The sequence below is a fragment of the Bos javanicus genome, chromosome 3, assembly GCF_032452875.1.
Source record: "Bos javanicus breed banteng chromosome 3, ARS-OSU_banteng_1.0, whole genome shotgun sequence".
In the NCBI taxonomy this organism is placed as follows: Eukaryota; Metazoa; Chordata; class Mammalia; order Artiodactyla; family Bovidae; genus Bos; species Bos javanicus.
Window position 1 is genome coordinate 81,011,871 of NC_083870.1, and position 24,364 is coordinate 81,036,234.

The 24,364-nt window shown below is 42.4% G+C and overlaps 1 protein-coding gene across 1 annotated transcript in view; it reads right to left on the reverse strand.

Moving 5' to 3' along the window:
- Positions 1-24,364, reverse strand: part of CACHD1 (cache domain containing 1) — a 234,605-nt gene that overhangs the window by 6,729 nt on the left and 203,512 nt on the right. The window contains exons 14-26 of the mRNA XM_061411718.1: positions 22,662-22,804; positions 21,769-21,950; positions 20,763-20,873; positions 12,969-13,091; positions 11,730-11,829; positions 11,526-11,642; positions 9,135-9,295; positions 8,727-8,813; positions 7,803-7,919; positions 6,213-6,364; positions 4,745-4,906; positions 3,297-3,374; positions 2,586-2,687 (exon numbers count right to left, since the gene is read on the reverse strand). Of these exons, the coding sequence (XP_061267702.1) occupies positions 2,586-2,687; positions 3,297-3,374; positions 4,745-4,906; positions 6,213-6,364; positions 7,803-7,919; positions 8,727-8,813; positions 9,135-9,295; positions 11,526-11,642; positions 11,730-11,829; positions 12,969-13,091; positions 20,763-20,873; positions 21,769-21,950; positions 22,662-22,804 (1,635 nt within the window). The remainder of the gene's footprint in view (positions 1-2,585; positions 2,688-3,296; positions 3,375-4,744; positions 4,907-6,212; positions 6,365-7,802; positions 7,920-8,726; positions 8,814-9,134; positions 9,296-11,525; positions 11,643-11,729; positions 11,830-12,968; positions 13,092-20,762; positions 20,874-21,768; positions 21,951-22,661; positions 22,805-24,364) is intronic.

The window sequence follows — 24,364 nt, forward strand, 5'->3', positions numbered from 1 at the left end:
ATATATTTTATTCTTTTGAGGTTTCCTTTTGTGCCTCAGACCCGAAGACTCATGTGTAAATAAGCTCGCTGCGTACCAAAGAACCAGGGCATGACCAGTTCAAGGGCGAGCACCAATGTCCCCTCACCTCCCCGCCCTGGGTCTCACAGGATTCACTTGCAGATAAAAGTGAACTCTGTTTCCATCTTCTTCTTTGTTCCACTTCTTTAAGGGAACTGTCATATTCAGCCTTTTCTCAATCTTGTGAATACGTGCATGCATTTGTAGTTTCTTGCTGAATTATCAATTCTTTGAGCGCAGAGCGGGTGTGGGGATGAGGAGGTCGGGCTCTGAGCTCATGCCTGGCCATGTGTTATCTCACTTCATCCTCACGACAACCTTACCAGGGGGTAGTTTCTAATCCCCTTTTAATTATTAGGAAACTGAGGTCTAAGTAGTTTCACTGAGGTCTCACCATTTGGAAAGACAGGGAGAGGTGGGACTCCAAGTGAGTTCTGCTTGACCTATCATATATAAGCTGTTCTGTACCAGGCTGCCTGGCAGAAAGAAGACCACCCCTTTCCCACCTCGCTCCTCCCTGCCAAGCAAACAGCAGATGCCTGATATATTCACCAAACAGGAGAACACCCGCACGAGTGTCGCGTGCCACAAAACCACTATTAATGGATCGGATTTCTGAGTTTAATGTGTACCTACGGCTTATCCTCTAGGCACCACGGGGACGTTAGCTTGATGTCACTACTTTCAGTGACCTGCCATATAGGTTCTGGGATACGACAGCACTTGGTTAACTGCTACTGATTTTGTGGTGTATTTGGAATTACCTGGAATGTCAGTGTCTTCCACTCCTTTTGGTGTATTCTGTCTGCACGAGAAACTATTTTTCATTCCTTGGGGATAATGGGAGCCAATTATTGTGAAAAATGAAAGAAAGGAAGCCCTTAGCTAGATTCCTTGGCTTTTAGATACTGACACCGCACTGTGCCTTTTATCTCGGCTGTTGCTTCACGTGCCATTTTACTAAGACAATGGGAGGGCTAATGCAGCACTGGAAATGTCATTCAGAATTCCAATTTTGTACTTAAGTGGTTTCTACCAGCAAGGGACGTGGGGATGGGGGTGGGTGGAGAGAAAGAGGGGGATGGGGAAAGAAAAGGAGGGTGGAGGGAGGGAAGGCGATAGAGACACAGAGAGGGAATGAGAGAGAGGGAGAGGAGAGACAGAAAGGACTCAGTATTTCTGCTGAATAAGAAATTCTTTCTGTTGAACTTTAGTAGCCTCAAACCTGTTTTATTATTCAAAGGAGAAGCACAGAACTGCCTGGCAGAATGAAATTTATGCAGGTTCAAAGGTTTTTCCGGAAAAAAGGCAGAAAGTCAAAGAAGCTGAGAAATTTAAGTTCTGCTTTGACTCTCCATAGAAACCTGAAGGTTCTATTTAGTTAGTGGGAACAATGTCATTCAGAGCCCAAATTAAGAGTCCCTGGTTTACAAATCAGAGCTCTGGCTTCTCCAGTTTTCCAAAGGGATTCAGAAGACCTGGCTGTCATGCAAAAGGCAGCATTGGTTGCTCTAGCGAATATCCCCTTCTGCATTTTTTAGCACAGGTGTGGAAGCACACTGCTTGAAGACTTTGTTTTCAGGGTAGATGTGGAGAAGGCAGAATAAAAAAAGCACAGATGCATTATTTATGCATTTATAAAAAGACCTGATTCTGGGAAGAAAAGAAAGACTTCTGGAAAACTGAACAGATGTGTAAGGAAACAAAAAGACCTGACAATTAGAGGAAAGGATCTACACTTTCATTTTTGTGGAATGGTGACAGAACTACCTAGACAGTAGGGCACAGCTGTTGTTCTCTGTTGTCACGGAGAATAGGACAACAAGCCATGGGACACTGGGAAGGGGAGATGGCACACGGTGACCATGCCATTGGTACCGCCGCGGACTTAGCACTCAGGGTCTCTTTCACAACTCAGCGCCTATCCTTCCTGAGCATCCAACAGGCACTATAGGCAGCTCCATGACTTTGTACACACTAGCCCCTTTGCCTCTAATAGCTTTTACCTCTCACTTTTCTTTAATCGTCCTTCAAGGCCCAGGGTAAGTGTTGTCTCCTTGGTAAAGCCTCCCCAGGGCCAGGGGATGCCAGATGACAGTTGTGGACTCTCGCCAGGTCCCGAGAGTATGTGGCTGAGAGAGCCCATAACAATCCTGCTGTTTGCCAACAAGCCTAAAGAGGCAGTAGGATCTAAGAAGGTGCCGATTCACTGAGAACCAAGTGCGGTGGTAAGCAGGCACCACTGAAATAATCTGAACCCTTATTCATGGAGAAAACCCAGGGGGTTATCTGTGTGCCCAGAGGTTATCTGACGTATGATGATGTATCTGGGAATGCTGAGCCATAAGCCAAAATCTCCTGGGGGCTCTTGTAAAGGTGTCATGTTGGAATGTGTCTTTTTGGAAAGCTATGTCAAAATAATTTACTTGAGCACAGAGTAGGAAAGAGGAAAGGGTGGGTGTGAGCACTAGCCCATGACTACATCGGGGTTCTCAGGGCCTCAAGGGCAGGATGCCAGATCTTACCATGATCACTTTCTGTTCCTGAGCGACCCCAGTAGCGACGCCTCCTTTCTGGACTGTGTGCATGACGCTCGATGACTGCGGCTATAAATCGAGTATTGCTGACTGTGGAAGGCAAGGATAGTTAGTCACACTTGGGCCAGTATCTTCACTGTATTAAGCACATCTGCTCTAAGCAGGCTCTTTCACATGAAAGGGGTTGTTATTTGTTAGAGAGCTAGAATGAGTAATTTTTTAAAAATTCTGAGGATTAGGGAAGTTGCTTTTAGGACTGGGGCAGGAGGAGGTCCCTAATTACATATCTTCAACATGCATCAAGAAGATACACTTTCCATATGGTTGCAGGCCAAAGCATCTCACCACAAATGGAGCTCTCTTTTGATAAAGAAGTGTTCTTTTTGTCCTCCAGGGTTGTATACGCTAGTTAAGGGATTTAAAACATGCATACCTGATGACTCCCTTTCTAAAATGCTATACTGGAAAGTAATGAGGAGAGAGAAAGGGAAGAGTAGGGGGTTTCAGGTCAAATGTCCTTAATGGCACAAAGAACACTCTGAATTCTTTGGAGATTTCCTAAAACAAAGCAAAGACCTATGCTTCCTCCTAACAAAAATGGGGGATAAAAAGAATCCCATCGTGTCAAAGTATCTGAAATTTTAACACAAGAGAGCCTCCCGCTGGCACGTCTGGGACGGCGGCGGCGCGGCCACTCACTGATGCCTCTGTCCTCAGGGCCGTCGTCGTCCCTTTCATCTCTGTCGTTCTCCAGGTTGGACATGCGCACCGACATCTCTACCCGTCGTTAAAAAGAGAGACACAGGACTATTTAATCAAACAACATCACCCACGTTAATACCCGCAGAGGGCTCATCTGACGGCTGGGTGACAGCATTCCATCAAGAGTGAACTGAGGCCTTATCTCATTTTTTTTCTAAAGGAGGAGGGAGCAGGAATCCGAAGAGGGAGAACAAGAGGTGAATAATCCAGAGGGACACCTGAGATTGATTTCTGGAGACAGAGGAGAAAAGAAGTTGATTGAGGCTAACAAGTCTTTCATCCTCTCCTGCACCAGCTCGATGGACATGAGTTTGAGCAAACTCTGGGAGAGAGGGGAGGACAGGGAAGCCTCGTGCGCTGCGGTCCGTGGGCTCACAAAGAGTCATACACGTCTTAGTGACTGAACAAGTACCCGAAACAGAGGGAAGGGGCCTAAAACCATGGCTGGCTGTGCTGATAAAATGGTGCTACAGAATCTAGAAGCCAAGCCTAAGGTAACACTGGATGGCTGTCACCCTCAGTCGAATCAAATCTTACCAAGAGGAAAGAGCTTTGTGGTCAGCTCAGTTATTAAGTCAGACAACATGATCCCATGATCCCCCGACAGGATTGGGACCACAGAGAACTATCCCAACATCAGCTGATCGCAACTGCTACCAGGCTCCTGACCAAGTCCAGGAAAAATGACGAGTGAGCCTTATCTCCAAAACTCGGGGTAACACACCCTGAAGGGCTTTTAGGAGGCTAGAGATAGTCATTTGCAAGCTTTTTGCCCCTTGCAAATGAGCACAGATACCACATTTAACCCTTGATATGGAAGCCATAATTACTAATTTCTCATCTTGTCAAGTTCTTATCCAGGTTGGACAGTTCTTATTCTATTTTAAGAACTGTGATCATCATTTTGAATGTGTGTTCATTCACACATATAATAATGGCAACAATAGAACAGACTCATGTTCTTGCCAGTAGAGGCCTGGGCTATCTTTGGTCTGTCCATCTTTTTTGGAACAGCAAAGAACAGCACATTTGAGCTTAGCGAAGAACAAACTTTCCCACTGAGCCTCCCAACTCCCTTCTTCTGACTTCTTCCAGAGTCAGGCTGAGGTGGGCTAAGGAGCCATGTAAGGAGAGACAGAATCGAGGGATTTTCTGGAGAATCAAATGGGGCTTGCAGGATTCAGGTCTTAAAGAATGAGCTGTGAGCTAAAGGAGAGAAGCAGGCTTTGGGGGACTTCTGAATCTATTCCACAGAAGCAGAAAATATAGGGCTATTTTTAGAGTTGCTTAAAGGCTTACAACTAGTCACTGTCCTTCTAGCCTGGGGACAACCCCGGGGAGACTGCTGCTTCCTGGAGAAACTTTGGGGTTCATTTCAAGCTCACCTTGGGCAGCAAGAGGAGACATATGCTGATGACTCCGGCGGTGAATCTGATGGCGGTATGCGTACACAGCCAGGACTAGGACCATGATGCAGCCCATAATGCCTCCAGCCACCGGGCCCACGGGGGCACTTTTGATCATGTTCAATGTGACCACCTCATCACCTTGATTAAAACAAACAGATAGATTTCCCTTGTAAAGATTTCCCAAGTGTAGTAGCAGGTGGGGATGGGGATGAGATGGAAAGAATCTAGCGGGAAGGGGTTGAGTGAAGATATGTAAGAACAGCTGCTTTAAGGCTTGAATTTCATGAAGAAGTCGCACCAGGATGGAGGAATAGGGCTTCCTTGAATTTCTGGTTCTCAAATTAAATGTTGGTTGCTTGGCAGAGCAAGAATACAGTTGACAAGGATTGGTAAAGTAAGCGAATGGAGGAGAATCACTTAGACATGCAGTCTAAGGCCCCAGCTCTGGGGGGTGGGCTCCTCTTAGTACAGAGGTGAGGGAGGGTGACGTGTGCCTCTCAGCAGATATTTACTGGACCTGGTGTCATTTATTTCAGTGGATCTGTTATGTTACCTCCAAAAAGGATCCCATTTCAAAGTTTATGGGCTCCCTTTAAAATACTATTTGCACTTTTCAGGCAGGAAACTGCAGGTGGGAAATATAAAGTGACTTCTAGGAGCAAGGTTACTCCTGTCATGTCCCAACCTGGTCCGATAGTCATACGTGGGCTCAGAACCCTTCCTCACAAAGGAAAAGCTTTTCTTCCTCAGAAAGGCTCACGCAGAGAGATGTCAAAACAGGCATTCACTGAAGTTTTAAATATCTACTCACCTGCGGACCACGCTTGAGATGCTTGTGCTGATTGCAGAAAGGCACGGAGAAAATCTCAGGTAGTATTTGAGGGGTAAGACGCAGGTAGTATTTGGGGGTTTTAGGGGGCCTGATCCCAGCGGTGTTCCTCCCAACAATATCTCTGTCCCCCACCTAAGTCGCCTGCTGCACTGGACAATGTGGGCTTTTGTTGACCTCAAGGCCCTAAATACTGATTCGGAGCCCTAAGATGTCTGTCTGCAAAAGTCGTGAAGGGAGGACGCAGCAGGAAAGCAATGTCCACGGGTCACTCTGCCCATCACCAGCCCCGCGCTCCAGACAGCTGGGATTCACATTCGTACAAACCCCACAGCTCAGCCGCTCAGAAATCAGACCTGATATTTCTCAGAACAAGCTTTATGGGAATGCATTTCAGGCTTGCAAAACTTGGCAGGAAAGATGGCTGCTCACTCTGCACAGGAGAGCTAGCCAGCTTTGAAAGTAATTATTTGCCTTGGTTTTGCAACTCAAAACTACTGGCAAAGGAACCAGGGAAGTAGGGTAGGGAATTATTTTAAGATCTGTGTTCTAATTTAGAGGCCAAAAAATATGTTTTCAAGAATCAAGTTATTCTGGGTTCCCCCAAAACATTACCTATTGATCCCATGTCATCAACATAGGGACTTTTGGCTCCAACGATCCCCCCAAAGCATTCTTTCTGGGGTGCACAGTAGGATTTGTCCAGGTGGGTCTTTCCATCGCTGTCCACCATGCACCATTCACAGTCCAGCACACCGAAGCAGTCCCTGCCAGAAAGACAGTGCTGAATGTTCGAGAAAGCAGTGTCAGGCAGGAGTGAGCACATGGACTTGGGCATCAGACAGCTCTCAGGGGTCCATGACTCACTAGAGCTAGAACTCCCTAAGCCTGAGTTGCCTTTCCTTATAGAAGGAGCACGGCCATTGTCCACCAGGGGAGAGCTGTCTAACATCCCTCGACAGCCTGGAGCTGAGAGAAATAGAATTGCCCTCTGTTACTCAAACCATGAAGTCCACACATCATGGATTAGTGCGGGGTCACTTAAAATCATCTTAAAAGACCACACGGCCCCAAGGTTTGTTAGACTTTGGCCTAACGTCCTCCAGGTTTATGGTTATTTTAAAAAAAAAAAGGAAGGAAGGAAAAAAAAAAACCTAATTAATCAAGTTTGGGAAATAGTGATCAGTTAAACATTTCTTTACTGCCAATTTCTTAGAACTTTTAATATGTTGAGTGCATTATGACACTCTAAGAGAATATATGCAGTGTTTCTCAAACTTAATAGGCTTTGGGTAACTGCATAACACACCCAGTCAATATATCTGATACCCTATCATTCCTCTATTAAAATACATACCAAAAGTAGAACTCGCTGCTCCTTTCACCCACTAATTTTGTTGAATCAAATGGCAACCTGCAGCTGTCTAGCCCAAACACCCTAGGGAGGAGGTAGAGGGAGCAGGGATCATGCAGTTTTTAGTTCTCAAAACTGCCATAAAGTATACCCGTTTTCTAAGAAAGAAGAATTGAAGCATTTCAATGTATCACATACACAGCTGAGTTCTGTTTCTAGAACCCATAATTTCCTGCTCCCTTGGCCTTGCTTTGTCATGCCATTTCCTCTCTTATGCCTCTTATTTCTAGAAAACTTTTCCACCCACAGATGAGGCTACTAATATAGGGGTATGTGTGTGTATGCGCTCATGAGCAAGCGTGGGCCCGGTAGTTGCTCAGTTGTGTCTGACTCTTTGCGACCCCATGGACCCTGCCAGGTTCCTCTGCCCATGGAATTCTCCAAGCAACAATACTGGAGTGGGTAGCCATTCCCTTCTCTAGGGGATCTTTCCGACCAGGGATTGAACTTGGGTCTCCTGCATTGTAGGCAGATTCTTTACCATCTGAGCCACCAGGGAAGACCACTAACATAGGTACATGTGCCAAATATCTGTAACAAGTAGAAACCAAGTAATGCTAAAATTGGTGGATAAAAGGCAGATAAGAACAGATAACACTAAAATTGGTGGATAAAAGGCAGATAAAAGTCAGTTTTAGATCTGAAAAACTGGCACATCTTTTAAAAACATCAAACATGGGGATGATGAATATCATCCAGAAAGTCCCATTGAGGCTGCTGTTCTCTGTTCTTTCCGAGGCTCTGCTCCCACGGCTGCGATGCTGGCGTGAATCAGCGCTGAGCATGCTTACCCACTCTCCGTCCTCTGACTGCACCTGCTGTTCACACACTGGTGAAGAGCATCCTGCAGGCCAGGGTCAATAGCTGTGTACGTCACTGGCTCCTGGTGTACCTCACAGCTTGGGTTTCTATGAAGGGGCAAGTCTGAAGGTTAGGACCGATACCATCTGCATTCAAAACTCATCATGCCCTTGGCCCCTGACGGTGCCAGAAAGACCTGCGTTTGAACTCTGGCTTTGTCATTTACCTGTATGAAACCTGGGGCCAATCTGGACTTACAATCTGTCACTGAGAAAAGTAATGCTATCTTATGTGTGTGAAAGGTTCTTACATGTTTATCAAAGGGTAAACTAGAAAACTAAGTGACTTACCAGGCATACAGCATCTGACATGTTAGACACTTGTAACAGTCTCATACTTTTTGTAAGTAGTACATACACTTATAAAACTTTTTTAGAATTTTTATTCAAACCTGAAAGTGGGCTTCATTTTAAAATACTATGGAGTTTGAAAACTAGCTCATTGAACAGTTCCATCACTAAAATGAATCATCTTCTTATAGTTCCAACTTGAAACAAATCTATAAGACTCTCAGTATAAATATGCACACAAACATATATAGTCTTATATATATCTCCCAGCATAAATATGCACATATAACACATATATATGTATGTACTCGGTTGCTCAGCTGTGTCTGACTCTTTGAGACCCCATGAACTCTAGCCAGCCAGTCTCCTCTCTCCATGAAATTTTCCAGGCAATAATATTAGAGTGGGTTTCTATTTCCTACTCCAGGGGATCTTCCTGACCCAGGGATCGAACCCACGTCTCCTGCATTAGCAGGCATGTTCTTTACCACTGTGCCACTTGGGAAGCCCACAAATATATATATGTGTGTGTGTGTGTGTGTGTGTACACGATTTTTTATTTACCTGTTCTCTGCATTGGTGAGGTTGCCAGTACACTCATTGACCTCTAGAGGGCACTCACAAGGACATTCACATTCATTTTGTTCCATTCTGAAAAGCAAAAGAAAAGTTACTATGCAGAGGGTTGATCAACTATATATTGCACACACACTGAGGGAGGTGAAATAAAGACAACATGAGCTAGCTAAAGCAGGCAGTAAACGCTATCACCAAAGGTTTAAATATTCAACTGACCTCAATCCACTGTTCTTTGGACAAGGATGTTACAAACAACAGTTCTAAATGCTTTTGCAACCAGGACTTTCCTTTTCTTTAGGGCACACCTGAGCACTTTATGTATATTGTACAGCTGGCATCAGTTAAGATATTCAATAGGTGGTAAACAGAGAGTATGTCCCACCCCATTTTTACCGGTGACAGTTGAGACAGAGCCGGTCTACCATGCTACAAGCACAGAAGGCAAGAGAGTCGCATGTTTCGTTGACAATGCCCACAAATGCATTGGTTCCTGGGATCCTCGCCAGTCTGTATTTAGAACAGTGACTGCCATGCACAAGGTTCGTCAAATCCCCCTGTAGACCACAGACGTGTCAGAGGTGACAGACAACAACACAAAGACTCAGCTCTACCATCCTGAAAACAGCTTACAACAAAACTTAACTTCTGATTAAAACAGTAGTTATACAGTCCTTGCTAGAAATTTGGAAAACAGAAAATTTTCTTAATTACCATCAGTCAGAGATAGACCTCATTTAACAGTGTGTGTACATTATTCTTTTATCCATGATGGCTCAGACGGTAAAGACGTCTGCAATGTGGGAGACCAGGGTTCGATCCCTGGGTTGGGAAGATCCCCTGGAGAAGGGCATGGCAACCCACTTGAGTATTGTTGCCTGGAGAATCCCCATGGACAGAGAGGCCTGGCGGGCTACAGTCCATGGGGTCACAAAGAGTTGGACATGACTGAGTGACTAAGCACAGCACAGCATACGGTTACATGATATGTTTTTATAGCTCTTTCTGTAATTTTTCTTTTTTTGAAACACATAATGATATAAAATGAAAATAACTGCAAGAAGCAATAAAGACAACTTCCAGGTACAGAATAGCCTAAAACTTATTCAAAGGCAAACCTAACCAGCCAAAAACATGCACCCCCTTTACCCCCCTCACCATCCTTTGGATAACAAACCTCTTATTCTAGGATAACACAATTATTTAAAAACCAAAGACTCTTTAAGAGGCCAATTTTCTGCTTCCAGAATATTTAAACAATCCAACTAAAGTGAGCATCTTTTTCTTCATTCTATCACAAAAAAATGTGATAGCCGACTTCATGAAATGTCTACAATTATCTGAAAGCCAAAGATTCTAAAGCAGCATTGTGAAGTTGAATATGGTCATTTTTTCTGCATGTGTCATCTGAGTCTTGTTTCCATATCAGTCATCCCTGAGGTGTGCATAGTGAGGATAAGCCTAACCCTGAGAATCATGGCACTGAAAGGGTTTTCAAGAGGTCTTGATAAATTCTCCACTGCCTGGAACATGCCCACCTTTACAAGATAAGCAATAACATAGGCTTATCAGCCTGTTAGCTCCAATAACCAGGAATGCTCCAATTCCATTTTGGAATAACTTGGGCTGTTAAGAATTTATTCTAATTCATATTCCACTAAAATTTGCATTTTGAAAAATTTCTACTGGAGTATCCTGGCTGTCTCCTGAAGGCTCAGAAAGTCATTGTACAAATGATAGCAGATACACTAACTAAGGCAGACTTTCATATGAAAGCCTTACCTGACAGCCTCCCTCTGATCACACGTTTGTCAATGTCTCCTTTATAGAAAGTGCTCCTCAAAGTATGGGGGCGGAACAGAGTAATAATGACTTCCCTTGCTTTGAAAACACTAACCTACTAATATATTCATTTAAAAAACTCTCTATTTCCCCAGACAGTTGTTTTTGCAATCACTTTTTCTAAGCTTGTGTTTAGGATTTTCATTTAACCCAATACATCTTTACAATTATTATTAATTTAAAAAGTTTTTGGCTGTACCCTGCAGCATGTATGATCTTAATTCACTGACCAGGGATAGAACCTGCAACCTTTGCCTTAGAAGGTGGAGTCTTAACCACTGAACCACCGGGGAAGTCCCTTTACAGTTACTTTTTTTAATGATACAAGTAATGATTTGTGAATACAGTTACTTGTGAATAACTTTTTGAATGTAGATTCTGTCATGACCCATTTTCTCTCAGCTAGGATTGTTTACAAATTAATAAGTATATCCTTAAGGACTCTAACCATATCCAGGTAAGTCTGTAGCATCTCAAATCATAAGAGAGTATTCTAAGCTAAAAACAATTATTTTTGGATGATCTACATGAGTGTGGTGCCATGTGGCCCTCTCTTCCTGTCTTTGGGAGATTACTCAGTCTCCCTAAATTCCTAAAGCCAAATTAGGTTAGTTTCTAGTCATCCACCCTGTTTCATCCCACATGTATTTATACAAGAGTGTGGGAAGAGACTTCGGCAGACATTTCAAAGGGCTTAGATTGGATGAGTCTTTAAACAAACAAAACCAAGGCAAAATACCTAGTGTGAGACTTTAAAACATTCATTTATCCACTCTGGGCTTTAAATCCCATAACCATCAAGCTGGGGAACTGGACTGTCACGGCCTATCACTCTAGTTCCCAGGCAATGAAAACAGCTGGGTGTAACCAACATTCAGACATAAACCATGACTCCATTGCAACTCTATAGCCAGATGGGAGAGGAGAACGTGGAGGAGTCCTTACCACAAGGCTTGTGTTGAATTTATAAAACCTCTGGACTGTTCGGTCACTGAAGCTGTTGCATAGGTTCTTCTTGACAAAGTTGGGGTGGTTCAGGATGTCATTTGCTACCAGGGGCTCCTACCAAGGCCAAGCAGAAGACAGATGCCATGTCATTAGTGAGTCGCAGGCCACTTGAGAACTGGGCTCCAGCTTCGCGACCAATACCTTGTGGGTGATGTGCTGCTGCTCCACGGGTGCATGTCCTTTGGGGTCGATGAGGGTTGGATGTGCCACCAGATATCCCCTGTCCTCCATGATGAAGCACCTATATCAAGACAAGGACATCCCTCATTCATAGAAGCCGTTGCTCTGTGCTTTTGGTGAGCATTTATCTTGCTAGTTCTAACACAAACTGCATTTATCTCAGGTCCTCAATAAAGGTGCATGGACAAAATGAAGGAAGGCTGGCAGTCAGGTGACAGATGCATTATTCTCGAGGCGTTGGATCACCTGGCATAAGGTTTAAGGTCAGAGAGTTATACCTGACTCCGAGTTCACCTATATACTTCATAAGAATGTGACCACCCAGACTATGTAAGATGGGCTCAATGATCTTCTGCAAGAACATGTAAAGCGAGACTCCTTTTTTCCTGGGGAGGGAGACTGTGAAAGAAGCACTTGAGTATTTACAGGCACAAAAGTAAACCATACAATTTCTTCTTTCAATGATAAACATATATAAAATACAACATGCAGAGGACATACAAAAATATATTTGATGGAAACGCTAAATAAGTGAAGCTAGAACTGATTTCATCAAGACTATAGTCTGCTTTTACTCTCCATTCATCATAACAATTTGCTGTGAATCCTTCATTTCCCCACTAAGGGCCAATGTGAAATTTAGCAGGGACATGAAGCACGGGCCATGAGTTGGAAATAAGAAAGCTATTTTAAAAAGCGGCCTGTATTAAATCAAGGGAATGCCCTTGCTTTGATCAGACATGCTCTTTTGAAATTCAGGCAGCAAAGACTTTCGGTTCCATGAGCCTCTTTCTGGGGAAATGTACAAAGTAACGAAATGTACAAAGTCTAAGTGTCTGAAAATCTCACAAAGGCTTTGGTTTAATAACTAAGTTCACATCAAAAGTACTACCCAAGAGTACCCTCTGGTCTTTCTAGCACCCAAGATATGGGAAACCTGTAATTACTGACTATTAGAGAAATAAGAGGTTTTGGAGAATTTTGTGCCACAGTTACTCCCCTTGTTAGAAGTCAAATCTGTTTGTTTAAGTCATAAGCAACGTGCATTTTAGAAATTAAAAGAACAAAAACCTCCTTAATAGGACACCTAGGCATTGGACTCAGTTTCTAGTGCTATGACAGGGTGTCTGGCATTCCACTAGACATCCTTGTCTTTGTGTTATGCAGCTAGTTAGGATACACAGTCTCTGAAGGGCTTACCTTATTTTATTGCCACCATCTTGGTTACAAACTGGTAACAAGTCCATCAGAACCTTGTAGAAGTATCTAAGCGTGAAATCAATGCCCATCACAGCCACAGTATGTCCGGAAGACAGCTGTGTACTTCAGGTAAAAGAGATCAATAAGAATAAGAGGCGTGTCTTATTTAAAGGCAAAAATTATATTCAATCATAGGACATTGTATGGTTTCAGAAACACATGCCCACTGTTCTCCACAATTTCTACCTTTGGAGAAACAATTAACTAAATGACTAACTTAGCTTAACATGGAGATTTGATACGAGAAAAATTTAAGATTAAAGGTAAGAATTCCTGAATAAGACTAGCCCAAAACACAGGTCAGTTGTAGAATATGGCTAGTCATAATTATTGGAAGAAAAGCTATGACCAACCTAGACAGCATATTAAAAAGAAAAGATATTACTTTGCAGGCAAAGGTCATCTAGTCAAAGTTATGGTTTTTCCAGTAGTCATGTATGGATGTGAAAGTTGGACTATAAAGAAAGCTGAGAGCTGAAGAATTGATGCTTTTGAGCTGTGGTGTTGAAGAAGCCTCTTGAGAGTCCCTTGGACTGCAAGGAGATCCAACCAGTCAATCCTAAAGGAAATCAGTCCCGAATATTCATTGGAAGGACTTCTGTTGAAGCTGAAAGTCCAATACTTTGGCCACCTGATAAGAGGAACTGATTCATTGGAACAGACACTGATGCTGGGAGATGGAAGGCAGGAGGAGAAGGGGATGACAGAGGAAGAGATGATTGGATGGCATCACTGATTCAATGGATATGAGTTTGAGCAAGTTCTGGGAGCTGGTGATGGGACAGGGAAGTCTGGTGTGCTGCATTCCATGGGGTCACAAAGGGTCCGACACGACTGAGTGACTGAACTGAACTATAGATGTTCAGACAATGGTGGGATTATTCTTTGTCAAGAATAAGGGGGTGGGGGAGATAGGTATCTGGTGGGAGGTTTAATACATGGCTCTCAGGGTTCCTTCCAACAAGAAACCTTTTTTTCCTTCAATTTTTAAAAAATTGAGATATAATTGATTTATAATATATTAATTTCAACTGTTTAGCAAAGTGATTGTTATACATATACATTTAAAAATATTCTGTTCCATTTTATGGCTTATCAGAGGATATGAAATATAGTTCTCTGTACTATAGTAGGACATTGTTATTTATTCATTCCATATATAAAAGCTTGCATCTGCTAACCCCAACCTCCCACTCCCTTCCCTCCCCAAATGCCTCCCCCTTGGCAACCAACAGTCTTCAAAAGGAACCTTTAGACAAAAAGCTTGAGTGACGTCATTATTTCCTTCATTTCATAGATAATGAAAAAAATCTATAGTTAATAACTAAATCTATAGTTAATCTATACACCTCATTTAATAGAGATCTCAATGGTTAACTAGTTTAGGTCATACAAAATTTAGTAAAACCAATGTTTTGCTTTCTTCCTATAACACTATAGGGTTGGCTCTACTCAAAACCAGCTCATATTCTAGAACAAGACTCTCCTGGTTCATAGGCCAGTACTGTCTCCACTCAAAAATGTTTCTCACAAAAGTAGGAGCAAACATAGAAGAAGTTGGGGAGGACAACTTATGCTTGCTAGCCTCTTAGCTCTCAAACCCTGGTCTTGTTGGTTTCCATCTATTTGGCTACTGGGATGCTACTTAACCTTTCTAAGGCTCAGCTTTCATGTCTGAAAACGGGGTTAATGATAGTATCTACGTCAAAGTGCTGTTACTGGGATTAAATGGGAGACTGTGTTTATAGCGCTTAGCAAGCTGCTTAATATACTGAAAATACCTAATAAGGAAAAGTTACTTAAAAGAAAACCAAACATGGCTTTAAGCTCAGGCCTACACGGAGAGTAAACATTTTATTCTTTCCGAGAAATTGCTAAATATATCAGAAGCATAAGCATCTCATTGGAACTGAGGTTCTTCTTAGTTTATGTTCATGGGTAGTCGAAGGATCTTGGGTTAACTTAACCAGTGAACTCCAATATTCCTATACCAGTTAAAAATTTGAAGTTTATTCCACATGCGATGTTTTAAGTGCCCATCATTACCATTATTTGCCTGCCTAATTTCTTCGTTAAGAAAAATACCAAAAGAAAAACGATGCTGAAGCTCAGAAGAAACTTCCCAAAGTAAAATCTTCTTCTGGAAAATCAAAACTTCATAGTGAAATTAGCTTTGCCATAGAGACAACTGGTTACTGTCAACATTAATCCCAATTTATTAACCCAACCCTCACCACTGACCCCTCACTCCTGTTGAAACAAACAAAACAAAACTAGAAAAAGGCACCAAGATCTGCAATGAAATTTCCATCAGGAACTTCCCTGATGGTCCAATGGCTGAGACTCTGTGCTTCCAATGAAGGGGGCCCGGGTTTGATCCCTGCTCAGGGGAACTAGAATCCATATGTCACAGCTACGAGTTTATGTGCTGCAACAAAGAGCTAGTGCAGACAAATAAATAAATATTTAAAAAAAAGAGATTTCTGAGGTTTTCCTGGTGGCTCAGTGGTAAAGAATCTGCTTGACAGTGCAGGAGATACAGGTTGGATCCCTGGTCTGGGAAGATCGCCATGCCACAGAATAACGAAACCTGTGCTCTAGAGCCTGAGAGCCGGAACCACTGAAGCCTGTGCACCCTAGAGCCCATGGTCTGGAACAAGAGGAGCCACAGCAATGAGAAGCTTGTACACTGCAATAAATAGTCATTTCTGCTCACCACAACTAGAAAAAAAACCCTGCAAAGCACGAAGACCCATCACAGCTATAAATAAACTTCTATCAGAACTTTCCTATCAGAGCTATTTTGGGCATGGGATGGGAGAAGACCATGTTGTGGGATTGTCTTTGAGAGGCTACTGCCTCAGAAAGTGCCCCTATTATTACTTAAGTAACTTAAATTCTACCGTGGGAACAGTTCAAAATTCAATTACAGTTACAAAATCCTTACAGGATTTGTACACTGTAGAAAATAATATTTTGCTGAAGTACTAGTCAAAAGGAGTCTAAACCCCTCTGGCTTGTTCAGGAAAGACAGATGAGTCTGCATAATAGTCATCATTATGATGACAGTAATGGCTTCCATTTACTGAATGTTCACAATTGATAGGCATTCTGGTAGGCATCTGAATACATCACTTCAGTGATTTCTCACAGAAAGCTTGTGAGGCAGGACTTCCAGAAAACCAAAGCTTGGGGAGATTCAGTGTTTGGTTGAGGTCACATAGTGAATAACTAGTGGAAGCCTGAATTCAAACTCAGTGCCTTTAACTTCAAAGCGTATGTGCTGTATGCTAAACTGTTTCAGTCACGTCCAAGTCCTTGAGACCCTATGGTGTGTAGCCCACCAGGCTTCTCTGTCCATGGGGATTTTCCAGGCAAGAATATTGGAGTGGGTGGCCATGCCCTCCTCTAGAGGATCTTCCTGACCCAGGGACTGAACTGGCATCTCATATGTCTCCTGCAGGTGGATTCTTTACCACTAGTGCCACCCGGAAAGGCTGTATATTCCTAACCAATAGATTTTCTGCCTCCTTAGATCTGCATGGCATTCAAAAGTTTCTAAGCAATTTTAAACCATTTATTTAATTTCCTTTGAAGACATCGGAAAGGAATTATAATTCCTATTTTATAAATGAAAAATTAGGTTTAGAATGGTTATCAATCACTTTTTACTTATGGCTTAGAAACCAGTACAAAATCTGGTTCTTTCTATAGTACTATAGCTGCCTTAGTTAAAAAATACAATTCAGGTTTTTGGGGACAAGTTGATTTTGTTTCTAAAATTCCCTTGCATGACTGCCATCTGCTCCCACATATGATAAACACACTGAAGTAAAAGCATATACGTTGCCCATGGAAGTCTAGCATTCATATTTTCACCTGCATTTGAAAAATGTCCATGGTTACCATAGCAACTCGTAAAGACTACCACAGGAAAATGAAACCAAGCCTACATTTCTCAGCACAACATTGCATGCTTTGCAGCGCTCCGGTGAGATTTTCACTGCCAAAGGCTTGTCTGACCAGTTCCTTAATCACTGACTGTACTTCGTCATCTCTATCACACTACCTTCCTCCAAACAGTGAACACCTAGATTCTCAGGCCACTAACAATGCTGATGAAAGAATCAGAGGACAGTTGCTATAGCTGTGTAATTGATAAGTGAGCACTGAAAAACCTGTCCTCAAGAGCGCAACCCAACTGCATTTGAAAACCAAGGGAGAATTAGAATGCTTCACGACAAGTTGAACATTAGCTTAAGTTCTCTCTTCTGACCCATTAAAATGCCAGAAACTTAAAAGCATGAATAGCGTAATAATAAAAGTAACTACCATTTATTGAGGATTTGACACTGGCAAGCATTTTACATACATTATCTATAATTTTCACTTCTTCAGTTCAATCCAGGCATTGCTACCTCTGTTTCACACACGAGGCTCAGAGAATCATGGAATATAATACTAATAAAAACATTTAACATTTATTGAGCCCTTAACTTATACGCAGAGTACATCATGAGAAACGCTGGGCTGGAAGAAGCACAAGCTGGAATCAAGATTGCCGGGAGAAACAGCAATAACCTCAGATATGCAGATGACTTCACCCTATGGCAGAAAGTGAAGAGGAACTAAAAGCCTCTTGATGAAAGTGAAAGAGGAGAGTGAAAAAGTTGGCTTAAAGCTCAACATTCAGAAAACGAAGATCATGGCATCCGGTCCCATCACTTCATGGGAAATAGATGGGGAAACAGTGGAAACAGTGTCAGACTTTCCCTTGGACTACAAGGAGGTCCAACCAGTGCTGTGATTCATGGGGTCGCAAAGAGTCGGACACTGAACTGAGCCCTTACCATGCGCCATGCAGTGTTCTTGGAGACTCATGTATATTACTTAAAATAATCTTTAAATCATCACTTGAGGTAGGTCCTAATATCCTTCTTTCATAAGTGAGGAAACCAAGGCAAAAAAGGAACTTGTTAATGGTCATACAGACAGTAAATGGCAAATCTGCTTTTACAGAGTAGAATCCATCTTCGGGAGAGGGCAGGTTCTCAAGTTGGCATGTGAGATCAAAGTCACTGGTACTCATTTGGAAGAAGTCCCTTTGCAGAGCCCACCTATGAACACACCCATTAAAGCTGCAGTTGCCTTGGTTGAAAACCAGAAGCAGTAGTTGACTTGCATTCTAAGTTATACAGTGAACAAAACAGAAGGTTTTAAATAATAAAAACATGCTCACCTAAGGAAAATGTTCAAACAATCAAGTCCATGGGACTGCATATTGATCAAGACGTGAGCAGATACTTATTCCTGGAATACACTCTCATTGAGAGAGTGATGGACAGGTTTTTTAACTCTTGTTAAACTTAAATAGCTAAACTTGTGTAGTCTAAATACACTATCAGTGTTAGTTGCTCAGTTGTGTCTGATTCTTTGGGACCTCATTGACTGTAGCCAACCAGGCTCTCTGTCCATGGAATTCTCCAGGCAAGAATACTGGAGTGGATAGCCATTCCTTTCTCCAGTGGATTTTCCTGACTCAGGGATCAAACCTGGGGTTCCTGCATTGCAGGCAGATTCTTTTACTGTCTGAGTCATAAACAATAACCAAATAAGGGAACTGAACCCAAGATATTTTGCAACTTGAAAGTCCATCCTATTTCCATCATGCTTCATTTGGGATGACATGATAAATATTTATAAATAAATGAGAAATTCTTCCACCCACTCAAATTCTGACAAAAACAAGTATACGAGCATAAAAATCTGCACCTCTCTGTGATCCCCCTGCCTCCCCTACAGCAAAACAATACTGTGTAGGAGGAAAAGTTAATGGTTCTTGATAATGAGTGGCAGGTGGGAGAAGCCAGATCAAGGATTAAGTCAAGGAATAAGTAAGACACACAGGTAGGCATCCTCTCCCTGCTCCAAGCATCACCTTTAAGAGCCCGATTCCAGCCCATGTCCTTGTCATCAAAGATCAAGGTGACTGCTGTCCCCTCAAAGAAAACACCTTTGTTTACTTTTTCTCAATTGACTAGAATATATGAGAGAAAAGATAAGTCTCACTATTCAGACAACAGTAGGTATATGTCTTATAGATGGTCTGTTACTAAAAACATTGAAAAGATTTGTTCTAAGAGAATGTTTGCTTGTTCATATGTGATGAAGCCAAATAGATATCATGCCCTGAAAAGAAATCAATATCTGGCTGGCAACAGGGCCCTGCTTACCATGGAGACACAGGTCACGCTATTGAAATTCCACACAGCACTGCTTCCCAATTCTTGTTCCCAATGAACTAGCATTAGAATAATTCTACTGATGTCAATCATTTGATATATAATGAGCACCAGTGAAAAGCATAAAGTTAGCAAGAAAATCTGTCTCCCATAAATTTTAAGGCATCATTACAGATACCAGTCAAGATATAGTCTCTATTGGTTGCTAAGGAAAAAAACAGTGATTTGTACAATGAAGGGATTAAAACAATGTGTTTGACTTTCCTCCTTATCTAACATTTCACTGACATTTGTAGCTTAAATACTGAAACCTCAAAAACCTGAAATATAAAGCACCCTAAATATATTTACAGTGACATTGACATTTTATAGCATTCTTGGAAAAATCAGTTTTCAAAATGCCATTCATTTCTCAAGAGAGTGCAATGACAAAGTAAGAACAGCAACAGAACCATCATAACAACAACAAATTCCTATATAATTCTACTGCTGCTGCTGCTAAGTCACTTCAGTCGTATCCAACCCTGTGTGACCCCATAGACAGCAGCCCACCAGGCTCCTGTCCCTGGGATTCTTCAGGCAAGAACACTGGAGTGGGTTGCCATTTCCTTTTCCAATGCATGAAAGTGAAAAGTGAAAGTGAAGTCGATCAGTTGAGTCCGACTCTTTGTGACCCCATGGACTGTAGCCTACCAGGCTCCTCTGTCCATGGGATTTTCCAGGCAAGATTACTGGAGTAGGGTGCCATATATAATTCTAAAGAAACTCAAATACAAGAGGGAAGAATTTTGTCTTGATACATTTTTTCCTTCACTAGCAGTACTCTTTGTTCGGGAAAACACTCTCTGATAATAATAACTGTCAATTTCTTTGATTGGTTTAAGACTGGCATTTTCAGGAACTGCTTTACTGAATCTAACATCTCTGTTTTTCTTCTTCATAAGCACCCTCATGGCTACTAACAGGGTTAAGTGCCTTTTATTGACTCAATCACATGATGGCCTTGTAAGGTAAGCATTATCTCCATTTTACAGACATCAGGAAGTTTAGGAAAACCAAGACAACACAGAGAAGATATTCAAATCCCAGCTTGCCCATAACAAATGTCATACCTTTGCTACTACTCCTTGCTATCTACTAGTCTATTCAGATTTTCAAAATATCCTTAATGTTTTCAAGAAATGAGTAAATATTAGTTGAACTATTACCTGGTGGGGGAAGGAGAGGGTGGATGAATTGAGAGAGCACCGCTGACATATACACAGTACCAGATGGAAAACAGACAGCTAGCGGGAAGCTACTGTGTAACACAGGGAGCTTGGCTCAGTGCTCTGTTATGACTCTGAGATGTGAGACGGGAGGGAGGCTCGAGAGGGAGGGGGAAATGTATATATATAGCTGATTCACGTTGCTGTCCAGCAGGAACCAATACAACATTGGGAAAGGAATTATCCTCCAATTAAAAAGAAAATTAAAAATAAAGAAATATTACCTGGATGAATGAATTGTATGACTGATAGTCACTACATAGCCAGCTCCTCCAACGTCTAAGTAAGGGCCAGTTAAGGAAATCAAACCTGGATTAGCTACTGCATGGAGATACCTGATGGAGACCAAAGAAAGTCCTTACTTTAGTGTACGAACAACAACTTTGCACATTTCAAAGAAAAGTGAGCTTGCAACCTAAAAAAATATTGTAAACTGTGCTTATGTTACATTTAAGTTCAAAAGGATTCCCACCCTTTATATCTGACTACAGCATCAACAACAAGGGGTCAATAAAAATATGGAATTCTCTTTTGAAAAGATACTGAACTCAGTATATATGTGAGATTTTAATAAGCTTTTAAAAATATAGATGTTTTCGAGGCAAAACCAAAGATGAATAAATCAGGTAGGGGCAAACACAACTGGGCACATACAAATGAGCCCTGGATTGGGAAGGGCGGGAGAACAGGCAGTAAAAAAGATGAGCCAACTCCCGAGTAACCCAGCTGCTAAGCAGCTCAAGAAGAGAAACCCTGTTTTTATGCCCAGGTTGCCCCTTGCTATACTACCTGACCAGCTTTTGCATTTGAAAATCAGAGTAAAAATAAATCCTTGAAGTAAAAAAGTATTTTTCAGTTTTTATGTCATTTTTCGTAGGTCATATATGAGCTGTAATTTGACACCATGATCATATGCAATGACAGTAAGTATATTCATTGTGGACACACTGCATATAAGGTGGGAATCAAACCACTAGGAACTGAAAAGGCCAAGTATAAAGCATTTCAGTCTCAACAGCTCAGTAAAGAGATAAAAGCATTGTAGACAGAGGAAGCCCACAAAGCTGCTGTTCACACTATGTTTAAAAAACAATACAAAAACATATTTCCACTGCCATGAAAAGTATCTTCTTTAAATATGACTGCCAGAAGTTGCTTTACTGTATGTACTTATCATGTCTCTCCAGGACTGGGGGAGAACCTTTGATAATGGAAGCCCCTAAAACTCACCATTGTCTCCTAGTGGGATCAAATGCTTTGTCCATGAGGGAGCCAGGATAAATTCTGAGGACGCCATTGGGTGTTGCTATGTAACGGCGGACAATGTAAGTGTTCAGGCTACTCATTTCCATTTGTGTCATCCATTCATCTGTGACGTGGCTGGTAGCCATTACTTCATTTCTGACAGAGAACTGGGAAACAAAGGAAGACATAGCGGGGATCCTTTAAGACTCACATGAAAAGAGAATGGCCTGCTGGCAGAGCTTCCCAAAGCTCTCTTGCAGAGAAGCCAAGCCCAATTACTTCTTAAAAATCTTTCCACAGCAGATGGATACAGCCAAACTTGGTGAAAACAAAAGCTTCCTGAAATATAGCCAGTGGATGTGTGACTTACTCAGTTGTTCATCCTACTTAGGCTTTCTTGCATTTATGAGGAAAGAACATATAGTGCAGCATTAAATAATTAAATACACACACAGGCGCGCGTAAACACACACACACACACACACACACACACACATACACATCCCCTAAACCTCTGCTCCTTAAACTTCATCATATTTATCTCAACCGACAGTAGGGGCACTTTACTTCATCCCCCTGGGAAAAATGGGGCTGGGAAAGTTTCTCTGGTCTCTAACTCCTACCCCGCCTACCTAGAAAGCCTCTACTGCATCTAAAGCCTGAAAGATATTCTGCATCTGGCCCACAGGGCTTCTTAATCCATCAGAAGGGTCCTCGCCGGCCAGCCTCCCCTGGGCCTCACACTCTGTCTTTCTGGCTCTCCAGCTGAGAGGCACAGATCCAGAGGCTGGCTTCCCACTTCAAAGGTTCACTGCAGCAACCCCTTCCGGGCTTGTGGAGGGGAATAGCAGAAATGCGGGCCCCAGGACAGCACTCACTTTGAGCCCCGGGTTGGCAATGAGGCGGGTGTTGTCGCTGAGATAGGCTGTGTAGTGCTCCACCATGCGCTTTGTCTCTGGCTGGCTGAGGTGCTCGTAGGGGGAGGAAAAGCTGCCAGCAGACAGCATAACGGTTGGACTTTCTGAAAGAGAAGCAAACAAAGCAGGCCTGAGAACATGGGGCCTGTACCTCAGGCTCAAACAAAAGCCTGGCTAAGGCTCTGCCCATCTGTCAGCTGTAGGGGCTTAGAGTCACTCCTAAGGAAAGCAAAGAACTCCACGCTAGAAGGAGCTGTGAAGGACAAAAGTCAGATTCTCTCCCTGCAGGGAGCTTACAGTCCTGGATTCTAAAGGAGATCAGTCCTGGGTGTTTATTGGAAGGACTGATGCTAAAGCTGAAACTCCAGTACTTTGGCCACCTCATGCGAAGAGTTGATTCATTGGAAAAGACTCTGATGCTGGGAGGGATTGGGGGCAGGAGGAGAAGGGGACGACAGAGAATGAGATGGCTGGATGGCATCACCGACTCGAGGGACATGAGTCTCAGTGAACTCCGGGAGTTGGTGATGGACAGGGAGGCCTGGTGTGCTGCGATTCATGGGGTCGCAAAGAGTCGGACACGACTGAGAGACTAAACTGAACTGAAACCTGAAGAGACACAAGAGTTGAGAATGTAACTGTTCAACATACTGACTCTCTGCAACCCCATGGACTATACAGTCCATGGAATTCTCCAGGCCAGAATACTGGAGTGGGGATCTTACCAACCCAGGGATTGAACCCAGGTCTCCCGCATTGCAGGTGAATTCTTCAGCAGCTGAGCTACGAGGTAAGCCCCAACATACCTTAGATCCACATAGAACATCTTACACTTATTGGGACCAAGGAGGTAGCACATGACATAAAGTCAGACTGGGTTGGACCTGGGCTCCACCATTTCCTGGTTGTGTGATGTGTGGCATGCTCAGTCACTCAGTCCAACTCTTTGCAATCCCATGGACTATATAGCCTGCCAGGCTCCTCTGTCCATGGAATTTTCCAGGCAAGAATACTGGAGTGGGTTGCCATTTCCTACTCCAAGGGATCTTTCTGATGCAGGGATTGAACCCATGTCTCTTGCATCTCCTGCAATGGAAGGTGGATTCTTTACCACTGTACTTCCTGGGAAGCCTGTGTGACTGTTGGACAAGTTAGAATACATGTGATGTTTTTATCATCTGCAATGTGGGGGAAATAGCAGTGCCGATCCTACAGAATTAAGGTGAAAATTATATGTTAATATACACAAAGAAAATGATTTAATAAATGTAAAGCATTTAGAACAGTCCTTGCACAAGTCATGTGTCTCTGTAAGTTTTGACTCTTACTGTTCATATTAGTATGATTCTCAAGGAATAAGAAAAAATGGAATAAAAGTGGAGTCAATACAAGACTCAACTAAAAAAATTATTCTCACATAGCATATTCTCTAAACATAGCATAAACAAAGTCTATGAAAATGAAGTAGTTAATTGTTGGTCTTACTTAAGAGGAAAAACCCAGTATTATTAGGACGGAAATCCTTGCAATGAATTACATTATGAAATAAAAACACTACATCTTTTTTTTGAAATTTTACTCTTCAACTGTATATTTTTAAAAGTATTAGAAAGCACTATCACATGTCTTATCTCGTTTAAATATGTGGGTGCTTTTCTATTCCT